The following is a 22656-nucleotide window of genomic DNA, read 5'->3' as shown; positions in this document are numbered from 1 at the left end:
GAAAGTCATGCTACAATGTAAAAAAAAAAATACAATAATAAGTAAAGGTCCTGCATTCAAACTTACATTTCTACTGATGAAGTGCAAAAGTACTATCAGAAAAATATATTCGCATTTTCAAATAAAGTAATTGGAAGATGTCCCTTTTCAGAGTGTTATTTTAAAATTAATATCATATCACTGGATTATTATTTGTATTGATGCATTCAGGTGTAGCAACATTTTAATGTTGTAGCTAGTGGAGGTGGAGTTATTTTTAATATTGCATATGCTGTCAGGTAATTAAATCTATGTGCATCATATTTTGTAAGATGATCATATGTTTTGTATGTAAACTGACCATAGCTGTTAATAGTAGTGGAGTAAATATTTCTCTTTGAAATGTAGTGGAGTAGAAGTAAGTAGCACAAAATTGCAATGCCCTCCAAGATCACCATCCACCAAAGCAATTTTATTCTGAAAAACGTGTCACTGACATACAGGAAGCTGAATTGTGTGTGTGTGTGTGTGTGTGTGTGTGTGTGTGTGTGTGTGTGTGTGTGTGTGTGTGTGTGTGTGTGTGTGTGTGTGTGCATGCGTGCGTGTGTACGTGTGTGTGTGTGGTATGACTTAAGCCACTTTCAGGGACACAAGCTAGACTTAAGACCAGTTGATTGGGGAAGGCTTGTGCAAAAGCCATGTCCCCCATTGGTAAAACACTGATTTTTGGGTCAGTGGTTAAGGTCAGGGTAAGGGTTAGGCAAATAGGCAAGTAGTGGTTATGGCTAGGGTTAGTGCAAGTCTCCAGGAAATGAATGTAAGTCTATGTAAATACGCCAACAATGACTTAGTTGTGTGTGTGTGTGTGTGTGTGTGTTGCTCCAGAGATCTCTGTCAAACAAGAGGCAACAAACCTTCCTCCTCTTCGCTATCGGCGGCCACGGGATGGTTTCCTCTTATTTCTGCGGAAGTGATGATATTTTCCAAGAAGCTATATTATGTAAATAGTATTGCACAATCGTGCACGTCTGGTTGAGTGTCGTGTGGCACAAAAAGTATACCAAATCAGTCAGAATGATATGTAGCCTGTTGGAGATCTGTTGAAAAAATGTAAATGAATCGAGACATTCTCACATGACAGATAATCTTTGTATAATAGTCAAAGTACACTCCAGACAGACAGCAAGGTTATGAGAAGTCACTGCTTTTATAATACTCACTTATTAAACCTGTACTGATTTCTTTTAATTGCCAAACTTAATTAATGCACACATAGGAAAGAAAGACAAAGTACAGCCATCTCAGAGCTGCAGGGTGTGTGCGTGCGTGCGCGTTCATGTCAATCCCTGGCAGCGACTGTTCAGCTAAACCTGTTTTCCTGCAGGTCGTTTCGCAGAAAAAGGCTGTTTTTATTTGGTCACCACATAAAAACCAAGTGCCATGTGTCCGCCGCTAGTTTCTGGTGCACTAATAGGCTGATATTTCACTGTTTTTGTTTGATATTGTCTATCTTTGTCTTCAGCTTTCTCTTTATAGTCTTGAAGGGTTGTGTTTCTCAGTAGCCCACGCCCGTGCATAGGATGAAGTAAACGTTGATTATGTAATCAGCTCCCAGTGCAGACACAGGCCCAAATCCGAATAACATCTGCTAAAACAACTGCAATAATAGTAATAGAAAAAGTGCGTCGTCACATATGTGCTGCTCTTTAACACATCATGCATGTGCAGAATATTTCTTCTTGCATTCCTGCCTGTGAGGCAAGCAAGCATGCGCATGAGACGATTTAGCTTCGACCCTTATGTGGATATGTTAATGAGCGGCTTCAGACAGCCAATGAGAAGGCAGAGATTTCCGCACGTGACGATGAAAACCCGCTTGGGGGGCGGGGTCAGGCGCGGAGCTGAGGTTAAAAACGGTGGACAGGACACAGCGCTCTCAGTGCAGGCAGAAGCAGGGACTCTCTGTGAGGGGAACTTTGTGACTATGAAACTTAGGAATAATTGCAAAATATTGTAAAAAATTACCAAAATCCCTCGTGAATCAATAACCTGCCCCTTGGGTTTGAGGTTTTTAGTTTAGTTTGCCCGGAAAGGGCTTCTACACTCACTATTCTTACACTTTTTTTTGAAAGAATGTGTGAGACAGACAGTTAGCCAGCTAGCCAGCCAGCTAGCTAGCTGAGAGGTGATACAGGCGGCAGGAGAACAAAAGATTTTTTTTTTTTTTTTGCGTTTTGGCCGCTTGTACTGACACCAAGTCCATGCAGAACGTGTCATTACCATCACAATGCCCGTTTTACTTTTTCTGATAGACACGTCCGCTTCAATGAACCAGCGCACCCATCTGGGCACTACCTATCTGGACGTAGCAAAAGGCGCTGTTGAGACTTTTATGAAGGTACTGTAACCACGGGACACATTCAGATCATCGTTGTGCTGCTGCAAGCTCGCCTGTCAACACCTGATCTCTCTCGATAACCGTGAATAATTGTCTCCTATCTCCACAGCTCAGAGGCAGGGACCCGGCCAGCCGAGGGGACCGGTACATGTTGGTAAATTTTGAAGACGTTCCGCTCGGGATAAAGGTTAGAGTTTGTTTTCGGGTTCATGTCCAGCTTTAACATTGCGCAGATAGATTGACTGACTGTCCTTCCATCGCTCCGCCACGCTTGTGATCACTACATCAATTGTGTCGAGAAAAAATCTTCAGGAGGAGCTTTCATACCCCTTTTAAAACATGGCCGACATTTTGTTTCAATGTGAGCTGCAAGGAACTCTGGGTGTTATTTATACAGCGAGGTGATATCTGGGAGGGGGGAGGGGGAGGAGGAGGGGGGGGGCAGACTAGCCTACTTTACTTGTTTAGACCAAATTTCCACTTTAGTCATGCCACACATTGCGACTTAGTAATTTATGGTCCCAGGCGGGTCACACCATCCTGGTAGAAACAGATCAGATCAGGAACTCAGCTGCAGTGCTGTCATCTTATTTTTGCAAACAGAGAGGAAACGACCTATATAGATGTTTATCAGCTGAGATTCATAATAAAAACATGGAAGTTAACCGCTGACATCTGTAGAAGTTGTCTACTGTACACAACAGTGGGGTAGTTATTTAAGTTTGATGCATGTTATTAACCATATGTTTTGTTTTGCTTTCTCAAAGGCTGGATGGAAGGAGAGCCACGCCACATTCATGACAGAGCTGAGGAACCTACAAGCAACCGGACTCACAGCTATTGGCCAGTCCTTGAGGACCGCTTTTGATTTACTCAATCTCAATAGATTAGTGACTGGGATAGACAACTATGGACAGGTATGTAGTAACTGAAGAGGCAGAGAGGAAATCAGGTTTTTGGAAAGTGCTATGACAAGGTGCTCTACGCCCCCCCCTCACCCCCACAGACCCCCTCTTCACCCTCTCCCCCTACTCCCCTTCCCCTATCCCCAGTCTTACAAGCATCAACCACCTGCATACTGTGACCCCACACACCTTCAGAGTCATGTACTCTTGACACAAACATAAGTAAAAAAAAAAAATCAGGAACAAATTATTTTTTCACTTCAGTAGCCGTTATGGATTTCACCATTGATTTGGTGACTTGTGTTTGTGTTACATACCGCCACTGTGCGCTTAAATCATGGATATCTTCATGCTAATATTTTTAGCTGCATAGAGATTAGAGCTATAAATTAGCTTGAAGCATAAAAGCCCAGAAGTGCATGATGTATTTAAACAGTTAGGGAAGTCTGCACAGATCTGCGCTCCAGTTGCTGTTGTATTAGGTACACCGAGCTAAAAAAAAAAATACAACATGCCTGCATTAAATCCCATCTTCATAAAGGTTGTAATGTTCAGTTTTGTTGCAGCTGTTTTAGGGAGTTGATTAAAAATCATGGTCATTTTGGAAGTGCTGTTGAATTATATTACCTGAGAGATGGTTCTAATATTTAGTCAAATCTCATTAATATAAATACAAATATTAAAAAAAACAAAACATTTCAGTGTCAGTACAGCCTCCAGAATGAGTACACCTCTAAATAATTTGAACAAAAACTGAACATTACAACTTTCATGATAGTAGGATTTCTTGCTGCTCTGTTGTATTAGACTTCATTATTTTATGCTAAGTGCTCCTGATAAATAAGCATCTGAGTGTAGTTTGCAGCTGGACAGAGGACCATGATACTGTTTCTACCATGACTGAAGTCTAAACTTCATGGCCCTTCATGTCTTGATAAGCACATTCTGACGCTGTTTGTGAAAAGACTTTTTTTTTACATTTTACTGAGATATCTGTTGTTACATTATTGTGTGTAATGTAACATCTGGACCGCCTGAAATCCTGAATAATTCTTGAATAATTTTATTCTGTACAAAAAAATAATGAATGTTCAGATATTTACAGAAAGGCTTTACAGTGTGAGACTGATTGTGCAGGTTAAGAGAAATGTGCTTTAAACTATAATTCACAGATGTTGTTTCCATTGTGTTGCACCGCTCGGTTTTAATGTGTAAAGTCTCTCCTCCTGCTGTACAACAGAGTAGGTCTGATTCACAGATAGTTTGGATTCAATATAACAGTCAAATATTCATCGAACCCACAAAGTCTGTGACTAATTTAGTGTTACCGGTTCAAAAAAGTGCTGTCCCATGACATCACCGGTTTGTCTTGGTTCTCAAATCTCCGGTTTAGGAGGTAAATAATGGAAGTAAAGTCAGGGGAGAAGGGGGTATGATAGATAGAAGTTGTGTGATTGTGTTAACAGTTTGACTGCTTGTCTCATGTCAGTTAAATGACTTATCTGCAACACACGATAAAGTCTTCTTTCATCGTGCTAATTACCTTGCAGTGTTTCACAAAATGACCGGAGTGGCTCTATCTGACTTCGTCTCATGAGGACAGAAATCAGAAAACAGCTCACAGGAGATGTAACACACCACCATGTTGGATTTTTCTGGCCAGTGTCTGGAAATGAGGTGATGCTTTCTTCACCAGGGCTACAAAATAGTCCAAGCTTAGAAGTCTAGTCCATAGCCAGTGTAATTGCTAGGTGGGGGTACACACTCGTGGTTGTGTTTGAATCAGGATGTCTGTTTTCCAGCGTGGAGGTAAGTTGGGAGGCTGATAACAATTATGAATGTTTAACTTTTATTTCCTGAGTAACAAATGGAAGATCTCTACCATCCAGGGTGATGCATATATACAGCATGCATAATGCATGTCCGATGCACTCTGGGAGTTTGAATGTCAAATGCCAACCACGCTGTCGGGCTGGCAGATGCAATATCCACATGAACACACATGCCTGTGAATACATACAGCACATGCTGAAGTCAAGGTTACTTTGACCTGCGCTGGTCACCAATGACCTCTGCCCACTGACAGCTGGATTTTCGGTAATTATAGTTTAATGTGCAGTTCTTCTCTTACTCGCCTTTTCACAACTGCAAGCAGATCAGTTTCAGCATAGATGGCACTCTCCCATCTACTCCTAATTTGACTATGACATTATCACTCATGTTGTAGCCAAAAGTAAGCAGTGTCATTTTCTTATGTGCTTTACAAAGAATCGTTGTAGGTCTCCAAATAACAAGTGTTACTGATTAGTCTGCCTTCCCTTTTTGCAATCAATTATCTTTTAGTTTTAAAATGTTAGATAATAGTGACATGATTTTTAAAAAATTCCATGTTTTGTCCAAACAACTGTCCAAAACCCAAATATATTACATTTTCAGTTATGTGAAACAGAAAATTAGCAAATTCTCATGTTTGAGAAGTTGGAAACAGAGAATGTTTTGTCATTTTATACTTTTATAAACTACTCAATTATAATGATTTATTACAGGATCATTTTCTGTTGATTGAGTAATTAATTAATTGAATAATTTCAGCGTTACACCTCCTGTGAGCCCTTTTCTCTTCTCATATTTTATTACTCTTTTTCTGTTTCTTTTATGTGAAGCTCAAACTACCTTTCTAGAGGACTTTCTTCAGGGGAAGTGGAACTATGGCGCTTCCTTATAAAATTAACTTGCTCGTGAGCAAATAACGTGGGCTGCAAGAGTCACATTTACATTAATACTGATTTGATCACAGCGGGGTGGGGAGTCTAGATATTAGTGACAAACCCCATTTCCTTTTAACTTGGACAAAATGATCTGAAACACTGTCTTATTTCAAGTTTCAGACCAGGAAAGATACCAGGCTGAACCTTCTGAGGTGCAGCTGTTTCCTATTGAGCCTTCAGAACTCACAGAGAGGTTTCATCAGCGCTCTGATGACTACACACACTTAGATGTGTTTTGTTGTGTATTTTTCAGTCTCGTTTTGCTTCAAGAGCCGTAAATCAAAGCCAGGCTAAAGTGATGCAATAACTCGTGTTTGATTGGCATTGCATTTGATGTTCCCCGTATAAATAACTCAACATCGTCCACTTTTCTTTCCAATTTAATTCATAAAGAAGAGTCGACTTTGATTTTTCATCATGGTATTCTAAAGTGCAGAAGGTGAAAGGCAGTCAGTGGGATAGAGAGCCAGACAGAGAAAAGACAAAGGGGAGTAAGCCTGTGGGGGAGTTAATATTGCCCTGGAGTGCTTCTCTCTACAGTAACAAAGAGCCCTCCAGGTTGCCAGGCATCTGAGATGACTCTCCCCTGGGAGATGAAGAGGGCTTTGGAGGTAGAGGGGGAGCCGGCCGGCAGGTAATCCCGACACTGATCACTGTTTCATTAGGAGAGCAATGGATGGACAGGGAAGGATGAGAGTGAGGAAATGATATGACTGGTGACGTTTGGTTGTGAGTTAACACGTCAGCCTGGGTGATAAACAGGGCTCTAATGGTCTCCATCAGTCCGGTGCTGTGTTAGCAGACCAGCGATCCGGCTGATAAAACACTGACCTGCCAAACTATGGTCGACAAAATCATGTTTTTATAGCTGACTGTTTTTTTCAACCACCTTATGACTAACATCTAATTGCATAGCAACAGTAAAAGCTAAGTGAGCCCATGTGACACAGATGAAATCATCTTTCATCTGGCAAGTTAGCCTCATCGCTAACTCATTAGCATGCTAAAAAAAAAAACACCCAATATCATAAAGGGATTTTGGAGAGGGGGGGAAAAAAAATTCTAGGTTGTCATGGATACCTACAGCACTGTGGATCTTGGTAGTATCCTGCTCTGTTTACTTTGGGCTGTTTGTGTAACTGGACAGATCCATCATTCAGCAGAATCCACAGCCTACAGGTAGAATCCAAACCGAGTGGGTCCACATCCATTAATAAACTGCACCGCCGTCAGAACAGGACGGCCTTTATGAAGCGCGGACGACTCTGCAGAGAAAGTCCAGCCCCGCTGACGGGGACTCGCTGACGGAACTTGTCGAGGCTGCGTTAAGGTTATATACTGTTAACTCACCAAGTTACTCTGTGGTCTTGGAGATCCTACAGGGCTGATGCATAGTGATAAATGCAGTGCTGCTCCAGTTTCACTTTATCAGCATGGAGTGCTGATATCATGAAATACTGTGGGGGTCTTGCAGAAAAGAGGTTTCATATAGATCCTCAGGTAATGTTTCCTGCCATTGTGAGGGACAGAGTGAACCTGTACTGCAGATACGCACGAAAATGTGTCTCGGAGGTATAAATGTAGTCACACTGCACTGAAGACTGTGCTGTTACTGTTTCTATTTATTATTCCCTCGAGTTAAGTTCTCTCTTTCATACACCCACCCTCTGAAAATAGATTCCCTGTAAGTTAGCTATATTATGGTACATTAGTTGCTCTAATTTCTATCTCACACTTTCAAGCAGCATAAAGGTGCCAAAGTCCAATATGAATTTTTCTCTCAGCTTCTATAAATGTTCTTTTTTTTTTTTTTAAATGTTATTTGACACACGCATTTGCCGGCAGTCATGGTTCAGTTTTAAAATGATTACCATTAATATGTCCGTTTCTATCCGTGCAGGGAAGGAACCCCTTTTTCCTCGAACCCGCCATCATAATCGCCATCACCGACGGCAACAAGCTGACCTGCAGCAGCGGAGTCCAAGACGAGGTCAGCCACCATCTCCACAGAGACGTTGGGTCCCAGCCAATCAGGATTGCTTCCTGGTTGACTGGATGACAACTCTGGTGTCTGTCTGATCACACAACCATGCAGACAATGTTCCCTTTAACACAAGCATCCATTACTTCATCAAACACTTTCCTGTTACCTGTCACTACGGAGGCTGACATTTCATTAACAGAACAGCTGCTATTACAAAGTCCTCCTATATTTTCCTCACAGCTTCATATCTTACATGTCGTACTGTGAGCTATCACTAACGTACATACCTTTTAGAAGAATGTTAGACACTGTAAATCTGTTCAGTTTTAACATCTGAGTGTCATTGTGATTAGGGCCGCAACTACCAAGTCTTTCGAAATTAATCAGTTGATCTTTAAAAGTGTCGGAAAATAGAAAAAAGTGCCCCTCGTAATTTCCCAAAGCCAGAGTTGACATATTCAAATAAGCTTGTATTGTCCCAAAACTCAAAGATCTTCCATTTACTATCATAGCAGTAAATATTCACATCTGAGAAGCTACAACCAGTGAGTTTATGGCATTTTTGACTGACTCAGTTATTCTTATCATTAATTAGCCTGCCTATTTTGTGATGAATGGATAAAACCTTTAGTCTATAAATGTTAGGAAATAGTGTAAAAAAGGCCCATTATAATTTCCCAGATCCCGATGTGATGTTTTCACATGACCAAACCAAAAGATATTCAGTTTAACAGAACAGATATCTAAAAGAAAACCTCACATTTCACAAGCTGAAACCAGCAAATGTGATATTTTTGCTTGGTAAATGACCTGAAATATTCATTGATTTTTTTATTTTTTATTTTTTTTTCAAAAATTCTGTAGAATAATAGATTACTAGAGTAGTTTCTGATTTAATTTTCTGTCGACCAGCTAATCTATAAATCATCTATTGTTTCAGCTCTAATTGTGATACAGAAGTACGACTACAAAGGTCACTTGTGTCGCTGCCTCAAAAGCATGTAGCGTGTGTTTGAAGAGCTGTGAACAGAGTGATTCCTCAGTGGTCTGCTAGGCAGAGTATAGTCATTTCCCTGTAACTCTACCTTGAATTATTTATTTCTGTCTCTCATTCTGTAAGATGTCATTCCCTCTGCATCTACCATCCATGTTGAACATTTTCTGCTGCTGCTCCCTGTCAGATGACCTCTGACTACTCTGTTATGGCATGAAGTCAGATTTGTAGCTCCAGCAGGCCATACACATACAGTAGAATTACTGCAAATCCATGAATTCTGCAGCCACAATCTAATTTATGGCCTCTGTGATAATTCCAGACTGGGCACAAGTTACCAAGTGACGTTCGGTGGGGAAGGTTGACTTTAATTGCAGCTCTCTTAACACAGTTATTTAAAAATATCTGGGCTGCCTAGGAAAGCATGAAAAGAAAATTTATAAGAAAATCTGAATCTGTACTTAAGGAGCAGTACGATAGAAGGAAGCCTGTTACTGTGAAGGAACACTATGAATTATTTAAAGAACTCATACTAGTAGAAAGCAATATTAGTAAATCCTTTGTGATAATATATATAATTTGAAGTTGTCATAGTCATGTCATTCTGCAAGTTCAATTGATAACCAGTCAACAGATAAAAGTAGTAAATGGGGGATGTCTGTTTTTGGAAAATGCGATGAGCTAAATACCTGATCAAGCTTCTTCATCACACTGATGCAAATAACCACACTGCTCATTGATTTGTAGAATTGCCCCCAATAGTCTTAATAGAACCAGAGCTATGAAGGGGAGTGTTACCTCGGTATAATCACTACAGCAAAATCTCTCTGTCTCTGTCATGGTAGTGAACAACTCTAACCAATGCTTCCATATTGTCTGCAGTTACGATCCATGGTTCTTCTGTCATAGACACTCAGGCCTCTATTTTTCTCCTCCATCCTCCAGCTCCATCTGCCTCTGACCACCCCGCTACCAGGTAGCGAGCTGACCAAGGAGCCCTTCCGCTGGGACCAGCGTCTGTTCGCTCTTGTGTTGCGCATCCCCGGCAACGCTTCGGTAGAGCCCGAACCCCTCGGAGGCGTCCCACCTGACGATTCGCCCATCACCCCCATGTGTGAGGTCACCGGAGGTAGGCAAACTGAGTGCAAGTCGGTGTTCGGTGAAGGCAAAATATGTGACTGAAGCGTGCGTTGCTGAGATATAGTAGGTACGTTCCAAATGATCCTTTTCTTTACATAGTGTCTCAAACCAAAGAGGAACATTTTGACGTTTTAGTTTTTTATTATTGTGTCATGCATACAAATGCTTATAAGACACAACAAATGAATATAAGCCAGATCCAGTATTTGGCGCATATTGTGCATATTTCAAATGTTACTGTAAATTATCCAAAAATTAAGAAAAGCCATCCACACAACTTCCATAATCAGACCTTCAGGCCTTCATGTCTGCAACAAAATATATAAATGACCAATAAAGCATAAAAACTGTAACCTGCGAAAGAAATCAATGTTAGGAATTGTATCTCGTCTGCTGTTTCAGGCTTTTGAGACATTTGGCGAACTCGGCATCAAAATTAAACAAGCAACTTTCGATCATCTGCGCACCAGAATATCTCAGCTACTTACAAAGTAGCATAATGAGTTTTGTTTTGTACAGCCAAGTACTGTATATTTGTACATAGATGTCATTATATCTTATTTTGGAAAACACCATGGATATAATCCTCTTGTGGATGACACAAGCCTAATTTCTACAGCAGAGCCCGGTGGAACATGCTGGGGCAAGCTCAAAGTATTTATAACACCAGATCAAAATAGCTATTTGGTAAGTGCATTCCGTAGCGCAGCTGATGAATCATCTGTGTCAATACAAAGAAAGAGGAGAATAATAGGTCTGTGGGTTTTTGGGAGGGAAAAAAAAAAAAAAGATACAGATAAGATAGACTTGACTGTTTTTCACTTCAGCGGGGGACAGCCAGGAGCTCTATCTCAGCGCTGTGTTGCTCAATATTCAGAGTTACTTGTGTTTACAGGTTTGCCGGTGGGAGCCGAACAACCCAGCACAAACACATTGTGCTCTTGTTTTAACCACCGCGACTCCGCTGGAGTTGTTGAGCAGGGGTTAAGTGCTTTGCTCAAGTACCCTCAAGCAGTAATTGTTGATTATGGTTAGAAAGCTCCGATTTTCCCACCTAGTCCAGAATTGGAACCGTCTTTTACCCGTTCACAGGCCCGTCAAGATACTTTCAAGCCAATGATTTCAATCTGTAAATCCCCCCGGCTGTAGAATAAGCCAAACTCTGGCAGCCCTACCGACCAGTTTTAAGGAACATCCACTTTAGAGAAGCAGACTTTTATCCCTCTTGTCTCCAGTCCTCATGCTGCCTGGCTGTGGAAGCAGCTGGCAGGAGGAACAGACTAGAATGATGCTGATGGAAGGTTAAGATTAACACACAGAACAGAGAGCACACCAAAGCTCTCTGTAGCAGTCAGTGGTGCTGAATGCAGAACATGACACAGCTCCATTGTCAGTGACGGTCTACAGTACACGCTGCCTGACCATTACTGCTGATGGCAGACCTGACACAAAGCCACGGCCTATTGAAATGAGTGAGTGAATGGGTGCATAGCAAGGTCACAAGAGGTGAAGTTGGAGGCAGTTAATGGCCCTGAAGGCTGAATTAGACCAATCAGTTGTAGCTTTGTCTGATTCATGGTCTTTACTCATGTGACCTTTCCTGCTTTGTGACTGATGAAGAGCTTTAGAGGCATATTTCATGCCAAAGCACCTTTTTGCATACTTGTAACAGCCAAGGACAGATAACCCCCATGATGATGAGCACAATGTGAAATGGAGAGCACTTGAGATTACACCGTACCTATAGTCAGCCACTGCAGGGTTTTTAAATTCCTCTCTAGCTTCACTGCTGGTACCATTTATGTATCCGTCTCCAAGTTGGTAAAATATCTTAAGCTTTGTTTTTCTTGAGAGAAGAGATGAAACATTCAAAGTAAAGAACGTTCAAATAGTAGTGCTGGATATTAGCTCCAATCTCCCAATTTGAATTTGAATCATAAGTGTATTTATTCATGAAGATTCTGTTACATAAGATACGGTAAATAGCAATATTTCATAAGTATTCTATTCCACAAGCAAGCAGCTATCATTCAGTATGTGTTAGTCTTTGACTAACATAATAGTAACCTTGTGTAAATTGTAAAAGCTTGAATTCTACTATCATGCAGCCTTCACTGCATGTTTCTGTCAAGTAACCCAAGTCTACACATAACATTTATTGCAAATGTGCACAAATTCACTTTTCAGCTTCCTCTGCTGCCCCCAAGTGGCCAAAAAAGTGATTCTTTTCAATTGCTTGAATAGCTAAACCTACAGTGAATAGGTGTGAAGGATTTGAACTCCGATACCATTTTTAAATTTAGGAAAAAGCTATAAGTCCAACCCTATAATATTGTGTTTAATATTCAGATGTCCAGGTCTGTACCCACATTCTATACATGTGTTTGTGTGTGTTGCAGGTCGCTCGTACAGCGTGTTCTCACAGCGGATGTTGAATCAGTGTTTGGAGTCTCTGGTACAGAAAATCCAGAGCGGAGTGGTGATAAACTTCGAGAAGACGGGGCCCGACCCTCCTCCGCTTGAGGGTAAGAGTTTGTTTTAATGAATTTTATTACTGACTTTATTTCTAAAATACGTTTTTGACAACTGCTGCACCATGTCTGCAGTGATCTGTGGAGGGGCTCTTCTCTCTCTCTCTCTCTCCCACTCACTGTTTTTTTTAATCTTCTCTGAGCTTTTATTTACTGTTGTTCATAAAGAGCTGGTGGATATTAGTTAGACACTTCCACCTTCATATTTTGATTCAGCCTACACACTGTTAGTTTATCTCAAACCTTTTGTTGCATTTTCATACCTCACAAACACCTTCTAGTCTTTAACTGCTTCCTCTGTACTGTATGTGTCTGTGCAGACGCTCCAGCTGAAACGGTGAAGTCCGGTCTGCAGCCTTGGCATTGCTGTCACAAGCTGATCTATGTACGACCCAACCCTAAAACCGGTGTTCCCATTGGTCACTGGCCCATCCCGGAGGCCTTCTGGCCGGACCAGAACTCCCCCACGCTGGTAAGAAACAATGAAAAGTATCAAGAAGAATGCTTCACAAGAGAACATTTGTATGGTTCGATTATGCACCCGTTAAATATCTTGCATTCATATCATGTAGCTTTTTCACGACGTAGAGCAACAGTAGGATAATCCTAAAGTTTTGAAAAACTTAACAAAGAATACATTTATATGTAATCTGTACAAAGAATGGAAAACAAATATTTGCTTCCCTGAGAACATCACGCATAAAAGCCAGACATGAAAGGTAAATTTGACTGTGTTTACCTGCACACTCAACATAAAGGTCATACAGTTCCTGCAATAATCATGGTGCAATAGTAAAGGGAAGTACTGAGGGTGATAAAACAGAAGGGCCAAATCTATTGCACAGTGAAACAACAGCAACCAGATTGGGCATGTGAATGGACAGGCAGCAGCTCCATTGCATGTGTTTTATCACTGTATATATCAATAATATCAATAAACCAACAATCAGTCTGTCATGAGTAAAAATGGAAAATATCAAATATAAATATAATTGTTTGCAGACAAACAGGAAAAGACAAAAATGACAGGATTATCTTTATGGAGATACAGTTTTTTCTAAGTGCAGAATGTTATTGTTAATGTGATGTAATATGTACTGTAACAGTATCTACCTCTCCCACACACACACAGCCCCCCCGCTCAGCCCACCCCCACGTACGTTTCTCCTGTCTGGATGCGGAACCCATGGTGATAGACAAAGTACCCTTTGACAAGTATGAGCTGGAGCCCTCGCCTCTCACACAGTACATTTTGGAGAGGAAATCCCCGCACACCTGCTGGCAGGTACAGCACCGTCACAAACACACATAACATACACACTATGAGAGAAGGCTTCAAGCTGAAATCCATTATGTTCAACATTTTCACCTGGTGGTTTTCTGATCATTTAATTTTGGCACATATCAGGATGCTAACAGATACATATTCTGTTATATTTGCTGTGGTTTGATGGAGACAATATTTAGGAAGTTTTCAGGTTTTCACACTGATTCCCAAAGGGTCCAAAATCTCAATTTACAGCTCACTAAAGAGTAAACTAGTGTTAATTATGAAGCAAATAGACTAAATAAATGAATGAGAGATTGATTTCTGACACAGCAACTGTGATAACTGTACACACACATTAGCATGCTAATGTAAACATTCCATTCAATGAACAGACTTAAAGGTTTTTACTTTACTTTTTTCCCCTACTCGTGGTAAAGATTGTAAGGATCTAATAAGACTAAACATCATGCTAGTACCTCTGTAAGGGTGTATTTGGGCACAGCAGAGCTTTGAGCTAAATGCTAATGTCGACACAGTGAAGATGCTAACATTGCTGATGCTTAGCATGTTAATATCGCTAACATTGGCTAATTAGCACTAAACACAAATTACAGCTGGGGCTGAGGGGAATGCCATTAGTTTTAGGTGTCAGATATTTGGTCCATAAATCAAAGTATTGGAGAAATTAAAATTCTGACCTGATGGTGGCACTATATATGAAAAGTCAGGGGATCAGCAAAGGGATTACAGTTCATCCTGAGGAGGTTGTGAATGTGTGTTCCCAATTTCATGGAAATCCATCCAGTAGTTTTAAAGATATTTCAGTCTGGCTCAAAGCGTTGGAACAACCAGTCCTGCAGTGCGCCACTAGCATGGCTAATAACAATAGTAAAGTTGTCTCTTTTTCACTCATCTAACAGTTTAGTTTTCCAGTGTGCTGCTTCATGGAGTGGTTAGCGTGTAGCTTTTTAGCCTTGTATTTGACTACAGTCTATATACGCAGGCAAGTAAATGCAAAAATGGAAATGCAGTTATCATAGGCTGTGTCCTACATAGCCTCGTAGAGTGAAAGTCATACAGAGGTTAGCTGAAGCGAAAACAATTAGCTTAAAAATCTCAGAGGGAGTGTTAAAAGTGCAAGCTTCTCTTTAAAGGAGATGTTCATACAGAGTTGAACAGCAGCTCACAGGCCAGTTGACAAACACATTTCAACCAGAAAATCTCTGTAGGTCCTATGTTTTCCAATGTGTTTGCTGATTGAATAGTTCTGATGACATCATTCGTCCACTGATTTTTTTCCTCTTTTCTTTTAGGTGTTTGTGTGTAATAGTGCCAAGTACAGTGACCTGGGGCAACCCTTTGGTTACCTGAAGGCCAGCACAGCTCTGAACTGTGTCAACCTGTTTGTAATGCCCTACAACTACCCCGTGCTTCTGCCACTTCTGGGTAAGACTTATAAATCCATAATCATGTTTGGGATTATCTCTTATTTTTAGTCTGTCTGTATGCGGTTCTGTGACATCATTTCTCTCAGTAATCTCCCTTTATTTTAGAAAGTTGTCTTTTTTTTTTTAATGAAGTTGAGTCTTTTGTTCTGGTGAGTTGTGGGTCGGTGAAACTGCTCTGATCTTTTGTTTTTGTGTTTTGTATTTATGAATGCTTATTACAGACGACTTGATCAAAGTGCACAAGTTCAAGCCCACCATTAAATGGCGGCAGTCCTTTGAGAACTACCTGAAGACCATGCCTCCGTATTATATCGGGGTCAGTGGATACATGAATCCTTCTTCCAACTTAAAGTTTTGTCTCATTTGATTAACATACTAAAACCATCAAAGATCTTCATCGACTGTATTGCTGTGTTGTTGTTTTTTTTCCCACAGTCCCTGAGGAAGGCTCTGAGAATCATGGGAGCACCAAACCTGCTGGCTGATAACATGGAGTATGGCCTGAGCTACAGCGTGGTCTCCTACCTGAAGAAGCTCAGCCAGCAGGTTAGAAATTGAGCTTTTCATGTCTGGGCACATAAAAACAAAGAAAGTGTGAAACCTGTACTGAAAAACAATACACAACATTAGTGTGTATGTTATTTGTATTGTCTTATACATCAATGAGATGCTAACAGAAATCATTCCACTGCATTCACATTGCACCAGTCACACGCCTTTTTAATTTGCTCTCGTTTCCAGACAAAAATCGAATATGACCGCCTGATCGCCTCCATTGGTAAGAAGCCAGCACCGGAGGCCGGCATCAAGGTGCGTTGGCGGGGTGGAGGCATATCTCTGGCACAGCGCAGGGACTTCATCCAGCAGCTGCAGAGTCTCACAGGAGAGACTCCAACTCTGCCCCTGGAGCTCAACCCCAAAGAGTTCCAAGGCTTTCACCTGGCACTACTCAACAAGGTCAGATTATTATCATTATTATTAGTAGTAGTGTTATTAACCTTCCCTTTACAGAATTCAAGTTTGTTGGTTTTTAATGTTGAGCTCAGTAGTAACTTTTCAACTTTTTCCTCTGTATTTTGGAAGAGTAGAAAGTGCTACTCATTCACTTTCTTGTCCTGCTTCTCCTGGCGGTTCATCTTACAATCCTCCTGAGTTGTTGATGTTTTATGTAGTGTGTTTTTTAAGATGCTTGAGGGCCTTTTGAAAAATGACTCTCTCCAACTGTATCCACTGTATATCCACTCTGTTATGGCCACAGTTCGACAATAACTCACCATAAAGTGACCAACTTTCCTGGCTTGAAGGGAGGCAGAATTTAAGCTCGCATCACTCACTAAAGCAGCAACTTGTACATGACATAAGTTTTTTTTTTTTTTTTCTCTTCCTGTCCTCCTCAGGGTCTGAAGCCACAGAGCTTTAGGAATCCCTACGACATCCCTCGCAGCCACCTGCTGGACCAGCTCAGCCGCATGAGGAGGAACCTGCTCAACACCAGCGTCTGTAATCTCAGAGGACAGGACTCAGGTAGGTCACTGTGCAAGTCTGTTGTGCTCAGCGGCCAGTGAAAAAAAAAAAAACAAGATTTTCAGCTGGTGTTGAATTAGATTTTAAAAGAAATCTCTTCCTCCATGTTGATGAATTCTTTTGTCTGCTGTCCAGACCAGCTCCACAGCGTGCCAATAGCCCAGATGGGCAACTACCAGGATTTCCTCAAAGCTGCTCCTCAGCCTCTTCGAGACGCAGACCCTGAGCAGCCCAAGCGCCTGCACACATTCGGCAACCCCTTCAAACTAGACAAGAAGGTAAGTCCCGCCGCCTCATATTTCCTAATCCTAGCTCTAACCATAGAGGAACATAGAGGCACATAAAGGTTATTAGTAAAGAAATACATTGACCTTTATACCCGGTCAATAACCTCCTCGCTCTTCTCTCAGGGTATGATGATCGACGAGGCGGATGAGTTTGTGACCGGCCCGCAGAATAAGGGCAAGAGACCAGGAGACAGCAGCAACATGCCGGGCGGAGGACCCAAGAGACGGCGCTGCATGTCGCCTCTTCTTCGCCTGGGCCGAGCCTATACCCCCCCAGTGACCCCTCCCGCCAGCCCTCGACCCACAGCAGGTGAGCGTGCACACAGAACAAACACTCAATCGGTTTTACTCCTCATTTCTGGTTGCTTGAGAGTAGGATTGAATTAAATGAACGCTCTGACATGAACGCAGCACTAGACTCTCCTGCCTGGTAACATCTAAGCTGTAAAATAGTCCAAGCATGTACTGTACCTCTGTTGCTACTGTTGTGACACTATTTCTGAAATGTCTGACCCTTACAGACATGGACGACGGAGCGCTTGAACCAGACCTGATCATCAACCACCTGAATCAGAACCACTACGGACCAGACGGGAGCTCAGATTCGGAGACGGAGAATCCCTCAGGACCTGCAGACCACCAGGAGAACCACACGGCAGCGGACCCACAGGACCTCCGGCACAGTGACGAGGAGGAGAACGGGCGGCCCAGAGTCGGAGAGCTGCCGCCAGGCATCGAGGGAGGAGCGGAGATGGTGCTGGTGGATGATCAGCCGCCTCGATACCTGTCACCCGCCGCTCTGAAGAAACACATTCACAACGAGACGGTTAAGGTCAACAACGAGCTGAGGGCGCTCATCACCAAGGAGATCAGGAAACCAGGCAGACGTATGTAGCCAAACATGGTCTATGGGGGGTGGACAAAATAAAAGAAACTGCTTACATGTAGGGTATTGTTAGAAATTATCTGAATTTCTGTACCAATACCAAAGCTATGCTTTTTTTGATAACTTCTACAAAAAAAACATTTTTAAATTTAACAAAAGAAGCCAAAGAACTTGAAAGTTAATGTCAAAATCCAAGCAGCTGTGCAAGAACTTTGCCTGAATAAAATACAGTTTAAAAGTAAATACACAAACAATACACAAAATACACAAAAATAGACAAAAGTAAATACTTGATTAAAGGATACGTAAACAAGATTAAGAATTTTACCAGGCTCAAAAATAACCATTGATTTGGATCATTGTCACTTCTTTCAACCCACAGTCTCCACAAAAACTCTAAGCTTCAGTATTTATCACATGGATGATGTATTTGGTGAAATGATATTTCATTTCATCAATACTGTGTTTTGAGTTTAAAAAAACAGACCCATCCTCCGTTAAAGGGCTCTCGTCTGATTTTGCCAAAAGAGGAGTGGCCTTTTCTTGGCAATAAAGTTTAACTTCGACCTTGACACAAAGCTGTTTTTCTCAAAAACTGTGCACTGCAAAAACGGCCAGCTGTGGATGTAGTGATGTAGTCTACATGATGAGGTGTGCAACATACACCAGCTACAACATGAACCATGACTCTTGCCATTTCTTTTAAAGAAATGAAATAACATTTAAATATTAAGTGAAATGATGTTCGATTTAATTGCTAAAAGTGAGCATGCTTTACATACTTTAGTTTAGGTACACGCTTCCATTTTTCAAATAATGTGAATCATGACAAATCAAAGATAAAGGTCCACCAATCACAGCAGAGCAGGTGTGTGAGCCAACTGTGGAGAAGGAGGTGACATGCCACCTAGAATAGAAAATAAAATCTTTTACATCAAAGCAGTTAAAATGAAGCAAATGTTGATGCATCAGGAATCAGTCTACACTTCAATGACAGTATGCTCACTACTTCCACCTAGACTACATCGCTTGTCCAAATGAAGTGGTGCTAAAATGATTAAAGTCCTCCTCATATATGTTTTTCTTCTTGTTCCTTCAGTTGGATGTTTGAGCTTCACTGTACAGAATGATGGATGTGCAGAGTTTTACACTAAAAGGCTGTTTTCACATTCATCTTCTGAAAGTGGAAACTTTGATCCCACCTTAAATCAGATTTTTTTAGGGGCGGGCCTATGAGCATAATTTGTGACATCACAACTATTTTGGAGCCAATCATGGTCCAGTATACAACTTAAACAAGTGTGATGTTGAAACTTAAAACCTCCACACACTGAGACTTGACTTGACAGTGATCTTGTATCTAGCGGTTAAACTTTTAAAAATGAACCGTATTTGCATATTGATAGATTCTGGATATTTAATGAGGGAGGAGATGTCATTTTAAGAATCTTAAAGTGATTTTAAACATTTTTGTGTGTGGAAAAACCATATCAGACACACATTATTGTCCCAAGCAGAGTATTATATGTTAATACATTTCTGGAGGGAATCTTTCACGAATCAATTAATCATTTTTTAGGCTGATACTGACACCTAGTAATATTTAATTATCTAATACTTAAAAAATGTTAAGTCAGATGATATATTGGCCAGTTTTGTTTTTTTTTTTTTTTTACTTGAATACATAAGAAACAAATAAGGATCCCTTAAAATTGGTTGTGAAATGATGGTGACTACAGTTGAACAGTTAAGTTGTCAGTGCTCTCTGGTGGACAAACTGTTTTACGGCAACACTGTTTGTCTCTAAACATAACTATTATTTCTGTGTTGCAGTTTCTTGGTACGCGTCAGTGTTATGTGATAAGCTAAGATCGGCCAGGCTTTAGTCAACACACAGAAATAATTGAGAGATTAATCCATGATGGAAATCATTAGTTGAAGCCCTAAAATGAATCTTGATAGATGTCCCTTTTTTTGTTGAAAAATGGCAATATTGTAAGTTATTATTCATCAGGATTTTCCAGTGTGTACTGTCTGTATGAAGAACTGGATTAAGGACTACAGTAATGAAGAGATGAATCCTCACTCTGCTCTTTCTGTCTCAGACTACGAGAAGATCTTCCACTTCCTGAAGCAGATCCAGGGCACTTTGGACACCCGGCTCATCTTCCTCCAAAACATCATCAAAGAGGCAGCCAGGTACCAAACTCAACCCTCATCTTACTCGCCAGCCTGCTGTGTCAAATAAGCTGTGAACAGTGATGTCTGGAGTTGTGGTTTTGAAACAAATTACCTGTGTTTCACTTATAGATCCTGTATCGCTCAGCTATCTTTGCCTAGGTCCTCTCCACATGTTTCTTCAAGTAAAGAGCTATTCTCTATCCTAGGGCTGTGATCACCAGCAACAACATCCACATTTTGTTCATGAAATAAGAACATATGATTATGGAAGCTTATAATGAACTTAGATGCTACAGAATATGTTTTTCAAATTTTAAACCATAACTTTAAGTTTTTGTTTATTCTTCTGCAAAGGTTCAAGAAGCGCGTTCTCATCGAGCAGCTGGAAAACTTCCTAGAAGAGATCCACAACAGATCCAATAACATGAACCATGTGGACACGCTCTGAGATTGGCTCATTCCCAAATCCCAAACTGAACTTACTGATGTTGAACCCAACAACCCTCCATCCCTCTAACCCCCCCCCACCCACCCCCCCTCCCTCCCCTCCTGCACGGGGCCCCGTGGAGACGAGACAGGACAGCATCCAGCTCTCAACCCATCACTTCTTCAGTGGACTCTTCATGTTCTCAACATCAACAACGGTTATGTTGGTTTACACACCGTCTTTACAAACTAAAGGCAGTGTCGACCCTGGATGATGCGAGTGCGTTCCGCAGATATACATTAGTGGAAGCATTTGTCTTTCTACAGGTGAATGTTTTGCCTATGCAATGAGGTTTTTGGCCTGTAGAACATTTTGTGTGTGGTTCCTTTCCGATCTGTGAAACCGTCCTCAGCTGTTACCCTCGATTTATTCTCCTCCCCCGATCAGATTTTCTTCTTTTTTTTAAAACGACAAACGAGAGCGTATAATCTCTCAAACGGGGGGGAGGTGCAGTAAACAAGGGATTGCAGGACTTTCTGGAGAGGAAACAAATGACGCCTGGATGTGATGTTCAGTCATGTTTTATCTGTGACGGTGTGACGGACCGACCGGTGTAGGCAGGGTTCAGGTTGTGTGTGTGGTTGTGTGTGCGTTTTCAGCCAACTCAGGGTCACACGGGATCCAGCGGAGACGCTCATGAAACACTTTTCTTCCCACATGCCTTTTCATGCAGTCACTTTTCCCTTCATGTTTGGTCTTAATTTAGGTTTTTGGCATTTTTGTTTTGTGGGAGGATGGGAGTCTGTTGTTTTGTTTGACTGTTATTTACTTTCTACACTCCACTAACAGAAGCACTCCACCTCTGTGCTCGTAAATGGATAAGACTTGGCTCAAATATTGAATTTGTCGACTTATGGTTTACCTACCAGGCTAACAATTAATATAATTGAGCATTAACTCAAGAGTGAAAAATATTTGTTCCCTCTGAGGGGAAAAAAAAAAAACGGACCCATGATTTTCATTACGTCTGGAGACGGTAAACTTAACAAGTCTGTTTTGTTTTTTTGCAATGCAGGTTTTCAGAGAGATCAATACAAAGTAAAATCATTTTAAATGATGCCACATCATTGGTTACAAATGTTGAAATACAGGGACAAAAAGCTCAGGAACTGACACTAATGCATCATAATGATCAGCAATAACATTGGAGCCACTTTTACTCATTTTTATCTTTTTATTTTAACCTGAAACAGCTGATATGTAACACAAACTGTTGTCCCCTGGAGTGCTGATGAACCGAGGTCTTGGATGCCAGCTTGTCCCAACGTGCTGGTCGCTGCCAAATAACTTAACCCGCCCTTAAACTCCTTCTCCCCGCCATGAATCTCAAACCAACTCCTTGTCACTTAACCGTGAATGCACTTGTGTAAATTTGAGAACTTTTATTTAATGTAACTTAAAAGAAAAAAAAAAACCTACCTTGCTGCAATTTTTTTTTTTTGTTTGCCAACAATCCTTATCCTTTTGGTCAGACCTGTTCAATTTTCTCAAATATACACAAATAATCCGAATTAAGGTCTAGAGGTCAAGAGTTGATTTCTGATTCAGGGGGCAGCCCTCTTCCGTTCCCTCCCTCCTTGGACAGGGACCAAAATCTGCCATACTTGTCTTTGTTTGTGAAGAGGCCGCTACCAAAAGAGTATTTTGAATACACTGTAAAGTTGTAAATAACCCTAGATTACTATTTAAAGAGAATGTTCAGTGGAAAATGGCCTTTTTGTAAGTATTTCCATGAATAAAGTTTCTATTTTACACTGTGAAGGGCCATGTAAATAAAGTGTTCTGTAAAGATGTGACTCTAAGTGTTTTTGTCCTGAGTTTGTAATAATTTTTTTTTGGATAACTGTTGCCATGGCAAGAAGGAAAAGGTTTCC

The 22656-nt window shown here is 41.0% G+C and overlaps 1 protein-coding gene across 4 annotated transcripts; it reads left to right on the top strand.

The window, feature by feature from the left end:
- Nucleotides 1-1901: 1901 nt before the first annotated feature.
- On the top strand, nt 1902-22578 carry ints6 (integrator complex subunit 6). Of its 4 annotated transcripts, XM_042425881.1 has the most exons (18): nt 1903-2377; nt 2487-2564; nt 3145-3294; nt 7951-8040; nt 9974-10157; nt 12568-12693; nt 13020-13171; nt 13832-13984; nt 15283-15415; nt 15639-15733; nt 15853-15963; nt 16159-16374; nt 16815-16941; nt 17077-17219; nt 17352-17538; nt 17750-18115; nt 20220-20313; nt 20650-22578. In XM_042425881.1, exons 1-18 carry the CDS (start codon nt 2267-2269, stop codon nt 20741-20743), a joined length of 2610 nt encoding a protein of 869 aa, XP_042281815.1. In that variant the 5' UTR covers nt 1903-2266; the 3' UTR covers nt 20744-22578. The 4 variants fall into 4 exon arrangements, 2 of the variants coding, with proteins under 2 accessions (XP_042281815.1, XP_042281816.1); XM_042425882.1 differs by lacking the exons at nt 1903-2377; nt 2487-2564 and adding an exon at nt 4833-4959 and having other exon boundaries at nt 3215-3294; XR_006098734.1 differs by lacking the exons at nt 9974-10157; nt 12568-12693; nt 13020-13171; ... (9 more) ...; nt 20220-20313; nt 20650-22578 and adding an exon at nt 4833-7380 and having other exon boundaries at nt 1902-2377; nt 7951-8035.
- The last annotated feature ends 78 nt before the right edge of the window (nt 22579-22656 follow it).

Source organism: Thunnus maccoyii, chromosome 11 (assembly GCF_910596095.1).
Source record: "Thunnus maccoyii chromosome 11, fThuMac1.1, whole genome shotgun sequence".
In the NCBI taxonomy this organism is placed as follows: Eukaryota; Metazoa; Chordata; class Actinopteri; order Scombriformes; family Scombridae; genus Thunnus; species Thunnus maccoyii.
This window is presented reverse-complemented; position numbering and strand designations above follow the sequence as displayed.

Bases quoted from the DNA above. Each gene is read 5' to 3' on its own strand.
- ints6 (XM_042425881.1), top strand. From the start codon at position 2,267: ATGCCCGTTTTACTTTTTCTGATAGACACGTCCGCTTCAATGAACCAG. The intron at 15,416-15,638 runs GTAAGACTTATA...TGCTTATTACAG, and splicing joins CGTGCTTCTGCCACTTCTGG to ACGACTTGATCAAAGTGCAC. The intron at 16,942-17,076 runs GTAGGTCACTGT...TCTGCTGTCCAG, and splicing joins TCTCAGAGGACAGGACTCAG to ACCAGCTCCACAGCGTGCCA.